The 22,766-nt window shown below is 37.0% G+C and overlaps 1 protein-coding gene across 5 annotated transcripts in view; it reads left to right on the top strand.

The window, feature by feature from the left end:
* STARD13 (StAR related lipid transfer domain containing 13) overlaps positions 1 to 22,766 on the top strand; it is a 799,642-nt gene that overhangs the window by 393,847 nt on the left and 383,029 nt on the right. For all 5 annotated transcript variants that reach the window (XM_007495305.3, XM_056825164.1, XM_056825162.1 and 2 more), the window contains one exon: positions 4,338 to 4,371. In XM_007495305.3, the coding sequence (XP_007495367.1) occupies positions 4,338 to 4,371 (34 nt within the window). The remainder of the gene's footprint in view (positions 1 to 4,337; positions 4,372 to 22,766) is intronic.

Raw genomic sequence — 22,766 nt, 5'->3', positions numbered from 1 at the left:
CTGAGTCTGTTTCTATAGATGATGTCACCATTCTTCCAGCCACCTAGCAAAGAATCTCAGAGTCATCTTTGAGGTGTACATATGATTTATACCTTACCTCTTATATTCATGAAGTTGCCAAGGAAGTACTATCAGTTTTCCCTGGAAATTATCTCTTCTATTTGTCCTTCTCTTCTACACCCACTGCCACCTGCTGCCACCCTTTCTAGTTCCTTATTCAACTCTCACCTAGAAAGACCTATCTAGTTTTGTTCCTTCTAATCTCTTTCCTCTTTGATCTCCCTTTTGCACCACTGCCAAAGTAATTCTTTGAATGCTCAAGTCTAATCATGTCAGTTCCCCTGCTCAAAAGCCTTTAGGGGCTATCCATAATACAAAGCATAAAATAAAGTCTCCTTATTCTCAAGGCTTTGCATGGCCTGGCTTCAACTTGATTTCCAGCTATAATTCACATCAATAATAATAACGGACATTTATAAAGTGATTTAAGATTGGCAAAGGACTTTATATGTATTAGCACATTTGATCCTCCTAGCAGTCATGTAAAACAGAGGTTATTATTGTTCTCATTTTACAGATGCATAAACTGAGGCATATTAGAACATAAATGACTTTCACATACTCTACATTCCAGACAAGTAGACTAATAATTATTTCCTTCCCTGTCTCTGTGGATTTATGTGTATCATCTTATTTTTCCTCCATTAAAGGATATTTGGACACCACAATTGCAAGTTATAATGATTTAAAATCTTTCCCTTTTGTCTACATATTCACCTATAATGCATACCTTATGTTGGGCAAACAATTTCAAATGGATTGAATAAAATCATTTTGATTATAAGATAGGAAGACCACTATTACTATCGACCAGATCCATTGCATGTGTTTAATTCTTATGTGTTTTATGCCCATCAAAGAAAAATGTACTATTATTGGTAGCTCTTTTTGGACTGGCAAAATGACAACAACTCCATTTCTACTTGGACTTTATTCTCAGTTTCATAGGCTATTGTATTAGTGGAATTCAGCCCTCTATTGAATATATCTCTGTATTTGAAACAAGCAGGTGGAAATTGTGCAAAGAAAATAGCCAATAGTAAAGTGAATGATTCCTTTATCATCAGGTTTGTTTACCTTGGAGTTTTATTTGCTGGTTCTTGTTAGGATGATTTACTACTTTAGGTGGTGAACAAATAGTTTCTTTGTAGTTCAAGACTGGCAGGTGCTGAGATTTGGTCAAAAGTCATTAATGTCTTCCCTTACTCCATTGATCACTGGGCTGCTGTGAAGGGATGAGACTTTCCAGTAAAATATACTCAGATATTGAGCTAATTCCATTCATTCCTCTTAACTGGATGTTCTTGCCTTACTGGAAGAACCTTTTCCCAAATGCAATATATAACACCATGGTAAAGTAGATTCCTTAAACAGTATCATGCTCAGATAAATGGGGATAACCAGTGAGTTCATAGCTATTATAACCCTAGAGAAATTACAAGGCTGTAAGCATTTCTGGGGAGATCCATGTTTTTTCCCTCTTAAGCAGACAACTTATACTTTCCAACTTCAATGGACCACTAATTTCTTTGATGTGGGTGAGTGAGATCACCTCCTAAGGGTTCAGAACAAGACCAATCCACCCCTTCTCATCCTATGTAATTTTTGTCCATATCCTCCCATAATTCTCTATAAAAGGCCTACCCAACATGCTGAAGACTGTGTTGAGCAGCATCCTTTAAAATCACTCTGGGCATTACTGTGTAAAGTACAGAAACTATTTTTTGCCTTTCTATGTATCTGCTTAGAACAGTGCCTGGCACATTGAAGGCACTTAATAAGTGCTTTTTTGGTTGATTCATTGGTTGACTGAGGTAACTCTGGGGTTGCAAAGACTATGTATGCCAGCAGAGCCCAGTATAAAACAGGCTTCTCAGGTCTCAATAACAAACTGTGTGATATAGGAAAACTACCTTAGCAAAATATGGAGATATTCCTCACCAACATGCTGACCATCATAGATGATTTGTTCTTTGGGCCAAAACAAAAAACCCGGAAAAGAATCAAATAAATCAGGTTTAAAAGATTGTTTGTAGGAGAACAGTTCAGTTCTGCTCTAAGGCATGTTTTGAAAGTGTGAATTTGTATCAATGCTATTGATACAGTAGGGAACGTTTTGAATATAACTCAAATTTCGAGTTTGCATCTGCCCAATTTTTTCCTTGAGAAAGAGTAAGAATTCACAGTACCTGCACCCCTAATTCCAACACCTATTTCCACAAGCAAACTTGAGGTCTTTATCAAGGTAAAAGAGCATATTAATGTCTATGGTACACCACACCTTAGCTTTTTCAGCCATAATCTTCTTTAGAGGCTCCTAATTATGGCCTATCCAGCTTGCTTGTACAGGCTTCCCAAGGCCCCAGAGATGGCCTCTAGTTACTGTAGTATTTTTTTATTTCTTTACCAGTGACTGTATATAAAACTATGCTGCCATTTCAAGTTCCTATCTTTTCTTATGTATTACCGACAAAGTTTTTTGGCTTTGTCCCCTAATCCCATTTCCCCCATTAGTTTATGATTTTGGGGGTGGTTCTTTTGCATAATTTTACATAGCATGCAATGTTTTTTGGGAATTCATATGTTGAATAATCTCCTAAGATATACTTGTGAGCTTATGGCTAGAACAAATAGTACCCAAACACTTGAAGCCTCAATATAGATACCTTCCTTGCTTTTGACCATCTGGACAGGAAAAGGAAATGATCCCAAGAGGAGAACTACAGATGATTTCAGGAAACTTACGTCTTTCTCTGGGGAGAAATAGGGTTACACAGTGGCCTTTTATGACCTGATTCTTCACAGTTCTCACAGACAACATTCTTTGAGTTTCCAGAGTTGTTATCTTCAAGGTTTTGATTGTTGAGTAGAACTGGAATTATGAGCCATCAGCATTAATTAATCTTTGTATTAATTAATTAGGTAGCTAGGTGGTACAAGATATGGAGTGCTGAACCTAGAATCATGATCTGAATTCAAATCCAGCCTCAGATACTTACTAGCTGCATGTCTCTGAGCAAGTCACTTGACCGCTTTCTTCCTCAGTTTCCTCATAAGCAAAATGATGATAATAATAGCACCCTACCCCAGAAATGTTGTAACTATAAAATGAGACATTTGTAAATTACTTAGCAAAACTTAAAGTGTTATGCAAATGTTAGTTATTAGTATTATTGGTACATAAAAAATAATGTCTTTCTTGACTTGATTTCCCTTTACCTGACACCATTCTGTTTTTCAAGAAGAAATTTAGCATTTATATATAAATGCTAGCTGAAAAATGGGAATAAAAGGTCAAAACATATCAAAAATAGTATCACTAAAGGTAAATTTCACCTATTTCACTTTTTTCTATTATTAATTCAGACTGAATGCTGCAAGTACCTAGGTTATTCTATAATTTTGAAGATGGTATCAAAGTGTAGACTTCTATTGTTTATCTCCCCTTTTCTTTAGAAAACCATCCTGAGATTTTTAAATGATTTTTTTTTTTGCAGATGCTTTTTCTGTAGCCATGGGTTGCAATGCCTTGTCACTCAACCACTGTTTTGTTAGATTGACCAGTACTTTGTCTATTTTGTTTTTCAAAGTACCAGCTTCTAGTCTTATTTATTAATTCAATAGTTCTTTCACTTACAATTTTATTAATTTCTCCTTTAATTTTTAGGATCTCTAATTTAGTTTTCATCTGGGGATTTTTAATTTGTTCACTTTCTAATTTGCATGCCCAATTCATTGACCCCTGCCCTCCCTAATTTATTAATATATACACTCAAGGATATAAATTTCCCCCAGAGTTCTGCTTTGGCTGCGTCCCATAGGTTTTGATAGGATGTCTCATCATTGTCATTCTCTTTTATGAAATTATTGTTTCTATGATTTGTTCTTTACCTAACCAATTTTGAAGAATCTTATTATTTAATTTTCAATTAATTTTTATTTGTCTCTCCATGTACCCTTACTAATTATTATTTTTATTGCATTATGATCTGAAAAGTCAACCACTGCTTTGAATTTTTAGGAATAAGCATGGATTGATCTTCCATATAACTGAGTATTCTGGCTGCTATTATTACCCAGGACCATTTGGATAATATCATGACCTCCTCTTGCCCTGCAAAGTCATTTAATCTTTGAATTCTGTGTGCCATTTGACAGGGAGTATTCAATCTTGTCTAGGGTTTTTTGTGGGTTTTCTTTTTGGTCTATTAATGGCATTTATGACTGGTGGTGGTAAATGATTTTGAGATAATCAAAGAATGATTTTCTTCTTACAGGTGATGCCTGACAAACAGGTCAAGGAGAGAGCTGGTAAGTCCATTCTATGGCATGTGCTTATGTTTGTTTTAGATATTTTTGTACTTTAAAGGAGCCATACACAGTTGCATGTCATTTAACATTGAATGTTCATACTGATGGAATTGTGTGTATTAATGGAAATAAGTTATGAATATTTCTTCAAGTCTCTACTATTCCAAGAATACACGATTTTGTTCATCTTATGCCCTAATGACCCCTAGTCACCCTTATCTCCTTTCTTTTTTAAACCCTTTCGTTCCATCTTAGAATCAATACCATGGATTATAGTTCCAAGGCAGAAGAGCACTAAGGGCTAGGCAATAAGGATTAAGTGATTACCTGTGTCACATATCCAGAAAATATCTGAGGTCAGATTTGAATAAAGGATCTCCCCACTCTAGCCTTGACTCAAATTTACTGAACCCACCTAGCTGCCCCCTCCTCCTTTTAATACCCCTTCCACTATCATACTGATGAATTGACTAATTTGACACATTAATATACACACTAATCTCTTACTCTGAATTGACTCAGTTGCTCAGCTCAAGATGCTAACAAAGGCAAAGTAATAGATTTTGGTCCACATTGAGAGTCAAAGTTATTAGCTTCACACAAAGAAAAACTCAGCTTCATAATTTTATAATTTTAATATCTGCCCTTTGGCATGCAGATATTTGGTTTTTTCCCTCTATGGAATAGACTAAAAAGTATGAATGACTTCATGTAAAACAATGATTATTACTAAAGGAAAAAAAAACCCTCAGTGCATGGGTTCTACCAAGAAGGATATATCTATTATTACCATTCAGTCATTTTTTAGTTAGTCACTCTATGTCCCCATCTGGAGTTTTTTTGGCAAAGATATTGGAGTGGTTTGCCATTTCCTTCTCCAGCTCATTTTACAGATGAGGAAACTGAAGCAAACTGGCTTAAGTGACTTGTGCAAAGTCACATAGCCAGTATGTGTCTAAGCCTAGATTTGAACTCAGGAAGATGAGACTTCGCAATGCCAGATACATCATTCTATTCATTGGGTGCCACCTAGCAAGCCCACTAACAAGAAAATAGATAAATATATTGAGTATAGGCCATGGATATTAGACATATATTTATATCTGTATGTATATACAAAGTTAGCAATTACAAGGAAAATACATGATTCCATGATATCATAAGACTTTGAGATAAATTTTTAGTATAGATTTTTATCTAGGAAAATTCCACAATCAAAAAGTAAGAATTGGTGAGGGTTTTTTGTTTGTTTGTTTGTTTGTTTTCAGAGGAGGTTTACTTCTAGTTTTTTTATAATCTGGTAAAATGGCTATAGCACTTGAAATGTCTGGTGTACCTTTAAATCTCAAATTTTACAAAATATTGTGAAATACCTTTAAATTCTGGTTTTGCCTTGATCTTGCAAAATGAATGTGGGAAATACTTAAAGGGTCTGTGATTGCATGGGTGCCTACTGCTAACCTTTGGATAAGTGGATGTTTTAAGGAATTGCCTGAGGCAGAATTTGAATCTAGGTCTTCTTATTTCCACACCTAGCAGCACTCACACTAGACTTGAAAATACAAGGAAACCAAGAAGACAAGAGCACAATGTGCTCTTCTCTATCTTAATTGACCACTGTTCAAAAAATAGTGACCCAACAATGGAAGATCTATCTATCTTTATCCCTATGTTATCTCAAGTATTTTAAAAAATCTGTTGAAGGGTCAATTTGAACCAACACATCACCATGGGACTGTACTATATCTGTTCTTTCACAATTTCTTCTTTAATTCCCCTATTGTTGTTCATTTGATTTTTAGTCATGCCAAACTCTTCATGACTCTATTTAGGATTTTCTTGGCAAAGATAATGGAGTGATTTGCCATATCCTTCTCCAGCTGATTTTACAGATGAAGAACTAAGGCCAACAGGATAAAGTGACTTGCCCAGAGTCACACTCCTATAAGTATCTGAATCCAGCTTTGCACTCAGGAAAATAAGTCTCTATCTACTCTATCCACTGAGCTTCTTAGTCCCCTCACTTAGCACAGAATAGGTGCTTAATGTTTATGGGCTTACCAGGGTCCTAATGTTTCTCCCACTATAGGATAAAGTTTAATTTGCTGATCTAATTTAAGTCAATAAAAGAAAACCAGCTTTAATTTTCACTCTTGAGATGTTTTTCTGTTGCAGTTTAATCTCTGAAAAAAGTCAGCAATGGTGATCCATCATCTAATAATAGTTAGATCTCATATTATGGTTTTTGCATTGTGGGAGGTAGAATTTGTGCCCACAAAAGTCCCTGGTTTTATGCTATTGCAGTTCATACTGCCTCTTGGTGCTGTGTTTCCATCAGGGGAAATGAATAAGAAAGCAGGCAAGCAGAAAACCAGAAAGAGGCAAGTCCATTTCTTTAGATGTAATTAGAGAAAGCAACATGAGAGTAAGAAAGATCAGTGAGGAGTGGCAGAGAGCAATTTTTTGCCCATGTAAATCTAATGAATGTGGTAGGGAACTAACTCAAATCCCTGTAGATCTTTAAAAAAAATTAGACCAAGTTCAGGTTGAGGATAACGGATTCTTTTCTTTCTCTGTCTTCCAGGACATGTTTGGCTAGTTTCAGTTTTGGTGGTAAGCGATTCTTTCTGGTTGTTTTAAAGAGTGAGGACTGGCATGGTTTATACTGGATTCCTCCACAGGCCTTTCTAGGCCTCCTCGGCACACAGCTGCTTGGTATATTTTTGTGTAAAGAGAGATGCAATATTTTGAGTCGACTGAAGAGGCCACTGTTAGTACATACTGGCACTCAGTGCACAGTAAAACAGGAAGGAAGTGTCCTTGACTGGAGTTTAGTATTTGTAGTGGTAGTTGTGACCCCTGAATGGACTTTATTATTTACTAAAAATGCCAGATTGGGCCATAGTCTTGTTATTTTCCACAGTACAACTAGGGGTTAAATGGGAAGCCCAGATGTCATTCAGAATCATAGTAGGAAGTCACGACAGCTATAGGCATGGGGAAGACATGAATTGCTACAGACATTTGTATTGTATCTATCATATGTTCTAGAAAGGACCAAAGATTTAGAGCAGGAAAGGACCTTAGCAGCCATCTCTCCAAACTTCTCATTTTCTAGATGAGAAAACCAAACGATGAAAGTAAGGGGGAGGTACTCTCCAGGCAGGATGGCCAGGCACTGGAGGTGGAACATGGAATGTTCAGATTTAGATTTAGAATGTTAGAGAATAGAAAATAGATCAGTTTGGTTAAAACTCAGAGTATGTAGCGTATGAAGTAGAGTCTCGGTGAACTAAGTCTGGAAAGGTCTCTTGGAGCCAAACCATAATGGGTGCCATTCATTTCCATTTTAACTAAATATAACATCTGACTTTTATCAACACAGAAGTCCCACCCAAGAGTGATTTAAGTGAAAACAGTGGTCACTAGCAGTCAAAGTTGTAAGGGATTAAAGGATTTGTCCAAGAGAGTAAAAGGTGGAGATGGGATCTCAACCTAGATCCTCTTCACAATATGTAAGAGAAACCTTTTTTTTTTTTTAAATCCTTACTTTCCCTCTTGGAATCAATATTGCGTATTGGTTCCAAGGCAAAAGAGTGGTAAGGACTAGGCAATGGGGGTCAAGTGACTTGCCCAGGGTCACACAGCTGGGAAGCATCTGAGGTCAGATTTGAACCTAGGACCTCCCATCTCTACCCAGCTGCTCCCAAGAGGAACCTTTTTCTAATCAACCATGCTATGTTTTCTTAACAAACACAGCTCTAAACTGGGACAAGGAATTTTAGTATAGACATAGAAATAAAGTGTCCATGTCATATGGACTAGGAGTACCTTATTTCAGAGATACCAGAGGCTTCTTTCACTTAAATCAGACTTTAGTAGAGCCTTGGTTCCAATAAAAGTCAGATACTGAATTTGGTGAAATAGAAATAAATGGGATCCATTATGGTCTGGTTCCAGTAGACCTTTCTAGATTTATTTTATATGACCCCCCTTCACAAACTCTTCTGTTCAGTCTGCTTTCTATTTCCTAAATTTAGCACTACCTCCCTCAGTACTCATTCCCAGAATGTCCTGCCTCCTCACTCTCACCTCTCAGAATCCTACCTTCTTTAAGGAGCCCTCAGACACTACCTCCTCCTCTGAGAAGCTTTTCTGGATACCCTTAGTTGTTAGTTCCCTCACTCTCATCAAAATGCCTTATTTTTATTTATCTGGATAAATTAGACATCCCTCCACTTCTCTCAGAGAGAAGGAAATATTTTTCATTTTGTCTTTGTGTCCCCAGTGCTATGTACATAGTAGGTGCTTAATAAATGCTTGTCAAATAGCAGACTCACTCTAACTCAATGCAAAAATCAGCCACATTTTCTGCAGAGGTTAAATACCATTTAGTAGTAAGCAGTGGTTGACTGACATCAGGAAACTAACAACCCCGACTTTGCTCTATCTCATTGTGTGGCCCTGGGAAAGTCATTTGTGTTCTTTGGTCTTTAGTTTCCTGCTTATAAAAATGAGGAGGTTGAACTATATGGTCTCTAAGAACTCTTCCCACCCTGATATTCAATAAATTGAATACATTCCACAACCATCCTTTAACAATTAACCCAAAGAAGCTATCTTTTATTAAATGGAATACATGTGGCAAATCTGTTTTACATTTAAAAATTTTTACTCATTACTTCATTTCTTCCATACTTTGATGGATCATTGCTGTGGGCAATGCACAGCTTACGACCTCTCTGTGTCTTCTCATGCTGGGTGATTCTTGTCCATGTGGAATAGGGAGCCAGGAAGACAGGAATCCAAGTCCTGCCTCTGAGAGATCCTGACTTTGTGACCTGGACAAGTCACTTAATCTCAAACTGCTCTAAGCAGTCTTTAAGGATTTAAGCTGCAGAAAAATTACTGATCTGCACGAAGGAGGAAAGTTTCCTCATCTACAAATTCTCTATAACAATGAAAATATAGGGTCCTTCCACAGAGGAGATATCAAATGTGCCCAAATGTTTTGAAGGTCTTCTAGGAAGGTTGCATTGGATAGAGTCCTTGTCCTAGAGTCAACTGAGTTCAAATCCTTTCTAAGAGATTTAATTTAATAGCTGTATGACCCTGGGTAAGTCACATAAGTTCTGGCTGAGTTTTCTTATTTGTAAAATGCATAATTTAATAACAACACCTACCTCCTAGGGTTGTTGTGAAAATCAAATGAAATATTTATAAAATACTCTGCAAAAATTAAAGTGCTATATAAATATTATCATTGTTTTTTCAATATAGAGTAGATATAAGTGCAGCACTCAGAATGACTTTTCTTTTGTTCTTTTTCTTACCATGCTAGCCCCTTGATATTTTAATGCTACTTCTTGCATGTCATATTTGAGCTGCACTGTTTTTGTGGTTGTTTAGTATTTTCAGTTATGCCTGACTTTTTTTGACCCCATTTAGAGTTTTCTTGGCAAAGATACTGGAGTGGTTTGCCATTTCTTTCTCTTGTTCATCTTAAACATGAAGAATTGAGACAAACAGGGTTACATAACCTGACCAGGGTCACCAGCTAGGAAATGTCTAAACCTCATTTGAACCTCAGGAAAAGGAGTCTTCCTGACTCCGGACCTGGCATTCCATCCACTGTGCCACCCAGCTGCCTTATCATGTGCTACAGCTAACATTTACATGGCATTTTAAAGTTTGCAAAGTATTTTACAAATATTATGTCATTTTTTCCTGACATCAACCCTGGGAGATAAATGCTTTTATCATTCCCATTTTATAGCTGCCATTCATCTCTCCATTACTCTTTGGATTACTTACAATCTGGATGCTTATCAGATTGGAGTGTTTTTCATGGTTTGTGGCCACTGCATCACCAAGAGACTACTGCTGTTGAAATGATGGCATTAGGTAAAGAAACAGCTCTAGAGTATGGTGTCAAGAAATAGTTCTACATGCTATTGGGAAATGTGAAATTTCTCATGTGCTATTTACTTTTTAAAATATGTCCAAAAATATTCTCTAAATGACTTGTGAAAATGTTCTGCATTCAGCAGAGATTTCTTCATCAGGTCCAGCTTCACCTTCATAAATGCCTTTTTCACTTTCTCACAATGAGTACTAGATTGTGAAATTCTCTGTGGTGAAAATTGAAGATTGTAGAAACTTGACTGATCTGTTCCATTTCTTTTCTATTCGTTTGCCTCTTTTGTTTGTTCTCTGGATAGTTCTCTTGCACCAAACTTCTTACAGACTCGTTCTCCTCTCCACAATTTCTTGATCATTATTAGTGAGGAGATATTGCTTGAAGTGTACTATTGTGCTCCTGGATAATGTTTTACAAATGAGGTCTTACATCATATTGGCACTGTCCTTGATGCTATATGTGGGCAGGAGATTAAGTATGTGCTGACCAAAGTGCTTTCTGAGCATTTTGGTCTCTTCACTGAAGTTGTATTGGGTAGTAGATAGAGCTTGGTTTGGAATTAGGAATACTTGGACTCATACTGCACATCTTATATATATCAGCTGTGTGACCATGGAAAAGTAACTTAAACTCTCTGATCACTAGATTCCTCATCTGTAAAATAGTAGTAATATTCATAGTCATTACTTTGCAGGGTAATTGTGCAACTGAAATGTAATTGTGTATGTAACACCATATAAAGTTAATTATTGTTATACATTTCACATCTCTAAAAACTGATGATGATTAGAATCAGTATCTTAAATTTTATCCTCTTCCCAGTTTTCAACTATTCCCAGAATCAATAGCTCATTATCTTTTCTTCCAATTTGCCTTAATTTTGATTACTTACTTACTCTAGTTAGTGATTTGGCAGAACACAGAAAGATAATTATGAAATAATTCCCACATCAATAACTAAGAGTTTCTATCTGTTAAGATAAAGTCAATTTCCTTTTTACTGTGTGACTTATTCAGTACTCAACATTTCTGTGTTTCTTCTTGAGGAAACTATTCAAAATATCTAGGTATAAGACTTCTGAATAATCTACAACCCTCTGGTCTCTTTCATTTCTTAATTGTTCCATTTGCTTGCAACTTTTTTATCTTTTCATTTATATGAAAAATGTCATTTGAGATGTAGATAATTTCTCCCACTAGAGTATTATCTCATGACTTGTTGAAAGATCTCACATTTAGAGTGACAATAGTTAAGGCAATGTTTATAAATAGTCAAAAATTCACATTTCTTAATACCCCATACCTCCTTTTTCACCATTCAGCCACATTCTGCCACCATCAATGGACAAGCATCAAGGAGCCACTTAGAGCCAAGGTCACAATGGCCAAAAAAATTCATCCTGTGTGGACCAGCTTGCTTACCTTCTTTATCTCTTTTAATGAGATCTATTTTTGCTTTAGCTTTGTCTGAGATCATAATTTCTATTCCTGCCTTCTTTGTCTCAGTTGCAGCCCAGTAAATTCTGCTCCAAACTCTTACCTTTACCCTGTATGTCCACCTGTCTCAAGTGTATTTCTTATAAACAACATATGGTAGAATTCTACTTTTTAATTCATTCTGCTACTATCTGCTTCCTTTTTATTGATGAGTTCATCCCATTCCTATTCACAGTGATGATTACTGTCTGTGTATTCCCCTCCATTTTGACTTCCTCCTTTGATTCTGTCTTTTTTCTTATCCCTCTTACCATCCTATATAACTTTTTACTTTTTGTCAATTTGTGCCCTATAGAGAGGTAAAAGGGTAATAAATGGGCTTGTGGGGAGGGGAGGAATACAAGGGAGGGAGAGGTTGGGAGGTCTTTTAAAAGGCACTATAGTAAGAGAGGAATAAATGAGAGGGGAGAGGATGGAAAGGGGAGTAACATTAGGGAGGGGAAAAGGGAGGAGATTGCCCCAATTAATCTGACTGTTCTCTCTCTCTGAGACAATTCCAATGAGAGTAAGATTTAAGTATTATCTATTGCCAACCTCTTTCTCCCTTCCATTGTATAGGTCTTCTCATCTCCCCTTACCCCCATGCACTTCTTTATGAAATATATGTTAATCCCATTTTGTCTCTTCACATTTCTCTTTGCATTATCCTCTTTTTACCCATATATATATATATATATATATATATATATATATATATATATATATACACATACTTAAATTATCCTATACAGTTTACCACTATACCCTCTAAGTACACATCTTCTATCTACCCTTATGATGATAACAATTTTTAAGAGATGCCAATATCATCTTTTCCTATAGGAATACAATGCCTTTGAACTTATTGGGTCCCTTAACCCCCTCCCCCCTTTCTTAATTACCTTTTGGTGATTCTCTTGAGTTTTGTGTCTGGACATGAAATTTTCTGTTTAAGTCAGGTCTTTTCTTTAGGAATGCTGGGAAGTCTTCTATTTTATTAAATTACCATACTTTCCCCTACAAGAATATAGTCAATTTTGTTGGAGAGTTGATTCTTGATTACAGACCCAGTTCCCTTGCTTTCTACAATGTCATTTTCCATGCCTTCTGGTCCTTCAGTGTGGATGCAGCCAAGTCCTGTGTAATCCTCATTGTGGCTCCATAATATCTGAATTATTTCTTTTTTAGCAGCTTGTAATATCTTTTCCTTGGTTCGGAAGTTCTTGAACTTGGCTATATAACATTCCTGAGAGTTGTCAATTGGGGATTTAATGCAGGAGATGATTTGTGGATTCTTTCATTCTCTATTTTACCCTATTATTCAAGACTATCAGGGCAGATTTTAGTGGATAATTTACTATAGAATGATGTCCAGGCTTTTTCTTTAGTCATGATTTTCAGAGAGTTCAATAATTTTTTATTGTCTCTCCTTGATCTATTTTCCAGTTCAGTTGTTTTATCAATGAGGTGTTTCATATTTTTTGAGCTTTTCTGCCCTCTACAGGCTTCTTCTCTGCACTATTGATGAACTGGATTAAGCCAGTTGAGCTGATCTGCAGAACTGAATGTACCCTGAGGCCAAAACTTCCAGTGTCAGAGGCCCAAGATGAAGGTCTTATGACTGAAGGCTGAGACCAGCCTGCCCTCTTCTCTACTTCTCTCCTCTAGCTGCCTCTTTATTAGCTATGGTCAGAGTCCTGAACTTCATGTAGTTGTGGTAGCAAGACACTCAGTCCTTATTAGAGCCCTCGCCCTGAGATCCCACTGACAGTCTGAGTCAGCAGAGTAGGTGGGGGAGGGGCCCTTAGACCTTCCTTCTTTCTTTTCCTTAAACCAGAGAATTCAACCTTTTAAGTTGAATTGAGCAGGAGGGTCCTGCAACTCTGTCTTGTTGTTGGATTTGGTTTTTTGTCCCCCTTGAGGCACTTTGTTTTTGATTGCTGTGGAAGAGTTTTCACAGAGGAATTGATTTTTACTGCTTTGAAGCTGCCATCTTGATTCTTCCCCTTCAAGATTTTTAAAAGTTTCAAACAGATAGCTTTTTAAATCCTTTCTCCCAAAACACTATAGAGGTCTAATAAATTCAATTAGATATTTATTAAACACTTACTATGAAAGATACTCTACCTGAAAGAGAAATAGTCCTTGCCCTCAGGGAGCTTAGATTCTTCTGGTGGGATAAAGCACATACTCAAGAGAGAAAATATAAAGTAATTTCAAGAAGGAGAGAGTATTAGTATTTTTGGAGATCAGAAAAATGCCTTAGGTAGGAGATGGAAACTGAACTGAGCCTTGAAAGAAGCTAGGTTTCTATAAGTGCATTCCAGATATGGCATACCACTTATGCAGAAGAGGAAGGAGATGGAATGTCATGTGCAAAAATCACTAGCAGGATTACTTTAATGGAATGTCAGGCACATTAATGGGAATGATATAAAATAAGACTCCAGAGGTGTTCTCTTACTTATGCCTACATAGTGAAGTAGGAACATAGTTAGAATGGTGTGAGCAATTAACTGCTCTGATAACAACTAAAAACATATTTCATGGCTCTATATTTGTTCTTCAACTTGTTCTATTATGTATTCCCAAACCTTATATACAGGTTGTGTTATGGCTTTTTTTACTATTTTGTATAGACTGTCTCATTGATGTGAAGAATCCATTAGGGGAACACTATGTTCCTACCATTTTCTAAAAGAGAAGGATACATGTATATAGCCCTTTAAATCATGAGTTAGGTATGTCAGATATTGTTGTCCCCATATTGCAGATGAGGAAATTGAGCTTAAAAGAAAGTAGGTGACATATTTAAAGTCACAGAGCTAGTAAGGGTCAGCATCAAGATTCATGGCTTCCATGGTTTCTTTCTTACAAAAAAAATCCTCTGTGCAGAAGACTTTTTCAATCCACTTTAATTCCAGGGCCTTCTCTCTGTTGGTCATTTCTAATTTATCCTAAACATTATCTTACTTCATACCTATTGGTTTGTACATGTTTGTCTCCCCCATTCAACTGTGAGCTCCCTGAGAGCTGGAAAAGTCTTTTGCTTTTCTTTTTTTCCCCAGGACTTAACCCCTTGCTTGTTCCATTGTAGGTGCCTAGTAAATGTTTATTGACATAATTCAAAACCTGATTTCTTGCTGGATCCAAACATATTTTCCACAGTAATGGCATGCTTGCCTCTCAATAATTTATTTTCTCTGAAGCAAGGCATTTTCTCCCTCCTTACAGAGAGTCAGATCACATAGTCTGTGTTTCTATATAGGGCAGAGCTCCAGGAGTAGACCTCATAAAGCACCACTGGTCTCCAGGAAACCTTTTATGGTCTACTGACATTCTTAGGAAATGAATTACATGCTATGAATGAGTTCATATCTAAGAATACAACAGCATAACTGATGATCATTATCTGTGAGGATCTGATAAAATGATCATTTTGATTTTTTTGGTATAAGATTAATTTTATACAGATTATAAATATGATGATAAATAATGGCATATGGGATATTGAAGATTATGTGCATAAGAGCATTAAAATACTTAAAAAGGTAATTCTCAAAAGCAAAAAAAAAAAGCCTTTTAGCTTTATACTACCTTTTTGTTTTCTTTAAGCTATACTTCACAAATATTGCTATTTCAAAACAATAAAATTAAACATTGGCTACTTCTAAATATATTTCCAGGATGTGGGTAGACTGGTGAAATCCAGAAGGTGAAATCTATTTCCTCCAATATAACATCTACCCTTTAAAAAATATGACTATTTATATGAGTAGAATGAACTAACTTCCAAATATAAAGCTTCAGAGTCTTTCTTTGAAAATATTCTTTGTTTCCCTTGAGATTTTATCAAAAAACAAATTTTAGGGATCATAGAAAATTGTATTTGATTTGATGAAACTAAATAATATATTGATTAAAGGAGAACTCCTTTAACCAGAGAATAATACTTCCTGACTGCCTCACAAAGCCTCATTCTCCCACCCAGTTGTGTAACTATTCTCTATTTTTTTTTCACTTTTTCCTCTGAGATTTCTGTATTGAGATATAATGGACTAATATCTCATCATAAGTAACCCAGTGGGAGACATAGACTCATTTCCCAGAGGATTATGCAATATGAGAATCTAGCTACATATTTCATCATTCTTATGTGTTCTAGTTCTCAGGGTCTAGCATCCATTCTTCAAGGAATAATATTTGTGGGGGCAGCTGCGTAGCTCAGTGGATTGAGAGCCAGGCTTAGAGACAAGAGGTCCTAGGTTCAAATCTGGCCTCAGACACTTCCCAGCTGTATGACCCTGGGCAAGTCACTTAACTCCCATTGCCTAGCCCTTACCGCTCTTCTGCCTTAGAACCAATACACAGTATTGATTCCAAGATGGAAGGTAAGGGTTTAAAAAAAAAAAGTAATATTTGTTTGGGTTTAATTCTCCCTTTTGACACTCTAAAAATGCAAATCAATTCTCTAATAACTTATTAGGCACCTACTGATGTCTATATTATTATTTGATAAGTACTTGCAAAAGTTAAATATTCATATCTCTAACAATTATGTTCCACTACCATTTCCAAAATTACTGTCTTCTTTTTGTTCTTGTCTACAAGCATTTAATTCCTATGTACTTGCCATATATCTTGCATTTTTGCTTTGTAGTTTTCAGAATATTTTTGAGACAATGAGGCAAAATGGATAGATAAAGAGTGGTCTTGGGGTCATGAAGACTTGGGTTCAAATGGCTTCAAGTTCTGGCACATGCTGAGTGAGTGCCTCTCAGTGCTTGAGGAAGCTCTCTAAAATTATAAATTGCAAGTAAGGGCTTAAAAATATTTCATAGGTGGTGTTCATATCTGCACTGGATTGTCTTTCCTCCTTGGGAATTCCCTAGCCCAAGAAAATTCCAGATCCCATGCAGACAAAGGGAGCACTTTTCCATCCATTACCTCATTTGATACATTCAATGGTTCATGTATGGCCCTGAGCAACTATATATATATATATATATATATATATATATATATATATATATATATATAAGATCTGTAATAACATCATTGTGAGTTTTGCTGATAAGAGACCAGAACCCTCCAGAATTAAGTGGATGGTCTTTAAGAATGATTAGGAATGAAAAATCCAACCAATCTTTCACCAATCTGGTGAGGAACCTCTCCAAATTCAACTTTTCTGGTCTCAGACTCCAGACATGCACTCCACTCCACTCCATCCCTGAGCTCATATATTTGAATCCCCTCCAGCTTAGGAGGACCTTCCAGAGCTTACACTCAAATGGTATGGACGTTAAGAACTCATGAAGTACAGAGAAGACAGTGAGCTCTCTATGTACTGATGCACTGTAGTTCTTCAACTAACTCCTCCCATGACCTTTGGGCAAATCACTCAACCATCCCCTGTTCCCATCTATAAAATGTGAGCAGAGGGGTGTTATAATAATAGGGGTATTGTGAGGTATGTGTGTACACGCATACAATGAGCTGAAATCTCAAACCCACAGGGCAGAGCAACATCTTAAACCTGGAAAGGGAAAATCCTCTTCAAGTTTACTCAGGGGGAAAGAATGTCTCCCCACTTCAGCACACGTGAGGGTGTATCCATAAAGCCTAGCAGCAGAGTGTGGAGGTGTAGCCTGGAACAAATCCAGGGGGTGCCCATGATTAGCTAGTCTTCTAGTGGTGCAGGATCAGCCTTAACATACAACCCTGACATAGCTCTGAGAGGATTCTATGCACCTGATGAGCTGTAAGGAGAACTCTGTTTTTTGGTTGCTCTTGAGGTCTCGGTTTTTAGGTGAGAAGAGAATAGATTTTCTATTCCTAAAAGCTCCAGGAGACTTATCACAGTGTTCTAAAGAGCTAGTGGAAAGAAGGTGGGGAGAGAGAAGCAGAGGGAGAGGGAGAGAGAGAGAGAAAGAGAGAGAGAGAGAGAGAGAGAGAGAGAGAGAGAGAGAGAGAGAGAGAGAGAGAGAGAGAGAGAGAGAGAGAGAGAAAGAGAGGAAAATAGAGAGAAAGAGAGACAGAGACAGACAGAAACAGAGAGACAGACAGAGACAGAGGGAATAGGGAAAAGAGAGAATGGGAGAAAGAGAGAGAGACAGAGAGAGAATGGGAAAAAAGAAAATAGGAGAGAGAGAGGGGGAGAGGGGGAGAGAGAGATGGAGACAGAGAGAATATATTTGTATTTGCTTGACTATTACATTCTAATAATTTAATATATGCCATAGTTTCTACTCTTTACCTCTACCATGGAAATGACACTCTGGTGTGTGTTTATCATTTTAGAGCCTTGGGATTGAGTGAACAAGGTGGCCACTACCTATAATAACTTCCCTCCAATATCTGTGTCAAAACGATTCCCCTGCTGAATAACATTACACAGTCCAATTAGTTAAACCTCAGGCCAGAAAGGTTCTTTATTCATCTTCCAAGTGTTACGATAGTTGTCTGGCTGCACAAGTGAACTACTATCATGATTCAAAAACCCGCTAAAGACAAGCTTGTCAGGTCTGTAGCTATTTACAGTTACGGAGAAGGATCTCTGATAACCACAACTTGGGTTATCTAACGAGGTGCAGGATCCATTTGAATTTTTACATGTTGCCTTTGTTTGGGATTCTGAATTCTAAAAATACAGCCAAGTCCCCATGAGTGATGGCTTTTCAAGGCCTTGGATAGCTTGTCAGTTTGAGATTCATCATTTCAGCCTTGAATTTGATATCAAAGGGAAAATAGATCATTGACATTTAGCACAAGGGAAGACCTAAAATGGATTGTTTTTATTAAATGATATTGACTTTTATGCACAACTGTTTTTAATATGAAAACCCAATTTGTTTTCATTTGTCCACTAGCCTATGGGGTTATCAGAACGGATATTTCTTGTCTCTTTAATGGGGAGGGAGGGAGAAGACATAGGCCATGTCTCCATTCTGACAAATATATCTGTTGAAAAAAATTAGACCAGCTGTTTGGGTGCTATCCTTCAGAACAAACAACCAATTAATTGGCTGAGGGTTGTTGTTTTTTTGTTTTTGTTTTTTCATTTTTCAAACTGTTGTTTTGCTATTATAGAATCACAACCATAAAAATAAATTATTCATATATGCCTAGATAAAGAACTATAAATATCAACTAACTCCTGCTGAGGAAACCACATAGACACCCCAACACACATACCAAAAGATAGTATCTCCCCAAAATTCAGAATCAAAATAATTTTTAAGATGTTTTAAGGACCATTTTTTTACTACTAGCCTTTAGTATGGTAACGGGAGGAGTAATAGATTTGATTTGATATCTGAAGATTTAGTACTGAGTTCTAGATTATTAGCTGTGTAGAAATTCACCTTCCTAAGCCTCAACCCCCCCCCCCAAAGTCAGAATAATGATATTTCACATATTGGTAAATGAGGAGCTATCTCCCTAAAAATGCTCTGAGACATGTAGTATAAATATTATTGTCCCCATTTTACAGATGAGACTGAAATCGAGACATAGTTAGCCAATAATTGACAGAATCAGGACTTGAAACCGTGCGTGCCTTTAAATCTATTTCTCCTCTTTCACAAGATTGTTTTGAGGAAAGTGCTTTGTATACCACAAAAGTGCTACACAAATATAAATTGTTATTATATCTGCCTACACATAGTATCTAATTAAGCAGCTTGACAGATTTTTCATTGAAATGACTAGTCACTTGGTACAACTGACCAGATCAAAGGGTTCTCTTGGCATAATGCCAACACAGCCTTTAGTAACCAGTGGTTAGGGCATTTTTTTATGTTTCCTCCCTCCTGGTAAGTCATGTTCACACTGGCAGCCTCCATACTTCTAATTTGTTGCTTCTATTCTAATCTAATGGGGATTGAGGAATCCATATTTCACAATATTATGAAAATTCTGTGTAAAATGAGTCAATGAATTCTCTGAAAAGTGAGTGAGGCCTGAGGGGCCCCTCCTGTGGAAATCAAACATGGGAAATATAATGTACAAGCTTTGGGGCAGCTATTTTATTTACTGAAAAGCTTTAAAAATTTTTTTATTTCTGAGTTCTCAACTATGTTTTGAACTATGGAAATTGCCAGGAATATAGCCTCGAGAAAAATGTAGTATTGTAATGGCATACCTCAATATGTAGATCTTTTTAGACGGCTCTCAAATCTGTACCTAAACCAGCCTTTTCTCAGAGCTGGTCCTACATTTCTACCCACACATTATTTCCATCTGGAAGTTCCCCTTACCTTGAACTCAACATTTTTCATCCTCAGAGGTTTCCCATTGCCTTCATGATAAAGAACTCCACCATTGCATTTAAAGCCCACCATTGCCTGGCTCCAACCTGCCCTTCAGCCTAGTCCTAATTCCTATTGCTTTTCTTCACTCACTTTGCTGTCCAGCCACTTTGGCTACAAGTTCTTCCCTGAACTCAATATTCTATCTCCCACTTTGGTGACTCCACACCCAGAAAGCACTTACCTCCTTACCTCATCTTTACCTTTACTTCTCAGAACCCTTGTCTGCTTTTTAGTGCCTAAAATGTTCTTCTTCTGAACTAATTGATCTTAGAATTAGTATGTCCCTCTAGAAGAATGTAAACTCTTCAAGAAAAGGGACTATTTCTTTTCTGTCTCCCTAGTACAATGCCTTTCATAATATTAGGTACCTAGTAAAAAAAAAATATATATATATATATATATTTAAACCCTTTAAATATATATACATATATATGTATGTATTGTTTTAGTATCAGTTCTAAGACAGAAGAGAATCAAGGGTTAGGCCATTGGGATTAAGTATTTTGCCCAAGGTCACCTAGCTAGGAAATATCTGAGGTCAAATTTGAACTCAGATCCTCATAACTCCAAGCTGGATGTGCTACCTGGGGCCTCCCCCCATAAATATTTCTTAATGTTAATATCTAAAATATATTTCAACATCTTCATCACAAATCAACTTTCTACCAAATGGCAGAATATATGCTTTATTCATTAATCTCTTTAATTCTCCATTAGATTCGTCTTTTGTCCTTCAGAATCTCATATCCATTCCTTAAGACTTTTCACATCATACTTGTATAATACCTTTGTTCTCAGACCTTCTCAAAAAATGTTTTATCTTATTTTTAGTCTTTGACTTTACCTTGTTGTGAGTCACACCTAACCAGGCTCTCTGCCATCAGTCTCCACAATTCATTTTGCACATGGCAGCCAGATTAATCATCCCAAAGCATAGCTTCTGATCATGTCATTTTCCTATTCAAAAACCCTCAGTGGCTTCAAAGAGTCTCCCATTTGGAAGGAAACTTGGGTATTATCCAGTAGTTCAAGTCATACCTAAATAGGAAAGATACCACTAAGAAGTATTTATCTGGCCATGAGTTCACAGAGCCTTTTTGGGGGGGATGGGGGTATTAGGAGGGGTGTGGATGTATATTTTGATAATGGTATTTCAGCAACGGCTTTGACAGGCCGGCTAAACCTTGTGAGGGTAGCCATCGGGTCGTCGACCCCTGGTGAACTAAGGCTTTGCTCACCCAGCATGTGAAGACTGCTTCAGCGAAACAGACGGAAGAAACCAATAAGAAGGTTCAACGGCTGAGATGGCAACGCAGCGAAGCACTGTGGAGTGCTCAGGGCGTGTTGGAGCACAAAAGACAACACGGCCATCCAATGCAGCTGAGGAAGTCTCCAGATGTAACGACTTTTCGTGCCACTGGACCCAGGCGAGAGAGTGGGACTGTCTCTGTGCATCGGCTTTTCCACTTAAAATCTCCTTCACACACAAGTGTTTTTGTGCACACTTGTCTACATCACAGATGAAAGTGCACAAAGACAATCGTCATCCTCAGTTACCGAGAGACTACTACTTTTTCAGCATAATTCAATTCCTTAGTAATTCTATGAGGTTTTTTTTTTTTATGCAGTTGAAAACATTATTTTAAGAAGGTATCCATAAACTTTAGTAGACTGCCAAAAAGGTCCATGACAGAAAAAGGGCTAAGAAATCCTTCTAGCCTCTGCTTCAGTATGTGATTGGAAACTATTACCTTTCAAGATTGATTATAACACTTTTGGATAGTCCTAATTGTTTAAAAGCTTTTGCTTCTATTGACTTGAAATCTTTCTCCCTGTTACTTCCACACATTGATCCTGGTTTGACTGGAGCCAAGCAAAACAACTCTGATCTCTCTTTTATAAAATTATTCTTTAAAGCATTGAAGATGGCTAACATGTTCCTCATCCCTTTCCCACCTCAACCCTTGTATACTGTTTTCTGTACTAAATATCTACAATTCCTTAAACTGAGTTTCATTTGGCTTGGTTTCTAATCTTGTCATTGTCTTAATCATCCTCCTTGGGCTAAACCTCAGCTTGTCAGTGCTTTCATAAAATAGAATACTCCAGACACACAGCAGTCCATATGTGGCCTAATGATCATTCTGGGCACCAAACTTCTATTAATGCAACATGAAATCACATAGGCTATTTTTTAAGCTTTGATGCCATACTGTTGACAGTCCTATAAAACCTCTAATTATTTTTCACCTAAAGTGTTGTCCAGCCATGCTCATTCATTCTATACTAATATAGCCATTTTTTAAACCTAAAAATAGGACTCTTCTTTATCATTTTATTCATTTAAATCAATCATTCCAGTCTTTTGAGATCTCTCTGGTTCCCAATGACAATATTCAATAGGTAACCTATCTCTCCCAAGGATATCAACATCAGCGATGAGGCAGAGTCAGCATCAGTTAGGGAGCAAGGGATTCTGGGAAAGGAAACTGACCTCAGAAAGTTCTAAGGAGCTTCTAGGGGCTTGACCTGAGAAGACCTATTTCTGAGGCTGGAGATTTCACTGAAAGCCAGCTGAGAGAATCCTGTTCCTACATTCAAGCTTCCTAGACATCCTTCTTCTATCAGATATCTCCAACCACCTCTAAACTGAGGAAAAGACACTTCAAACCCCAAAATAGGGCTGC

The sequence above is a fragment of the Monodelphis domestica genome, chromosome 4, assembly GCF_027887165.1.
Source record: "Monodelphis domestica isolate mMonDom1 chromosome 4, mMonDom1.pri, whole genome shotgun sequence".
Taxonomy (NCBI): Eukaryota; Metazoa; Chordata; class Mammalia; order Didelphimorphia; family Didelphidae; genus Monodelphis; species Monodelphis domestica.
The sequence above is the reverse complement of the archived record's forward strand: the minus strand, read 5'-3'. Positions and strand labels throughout refer to the sequence as shown.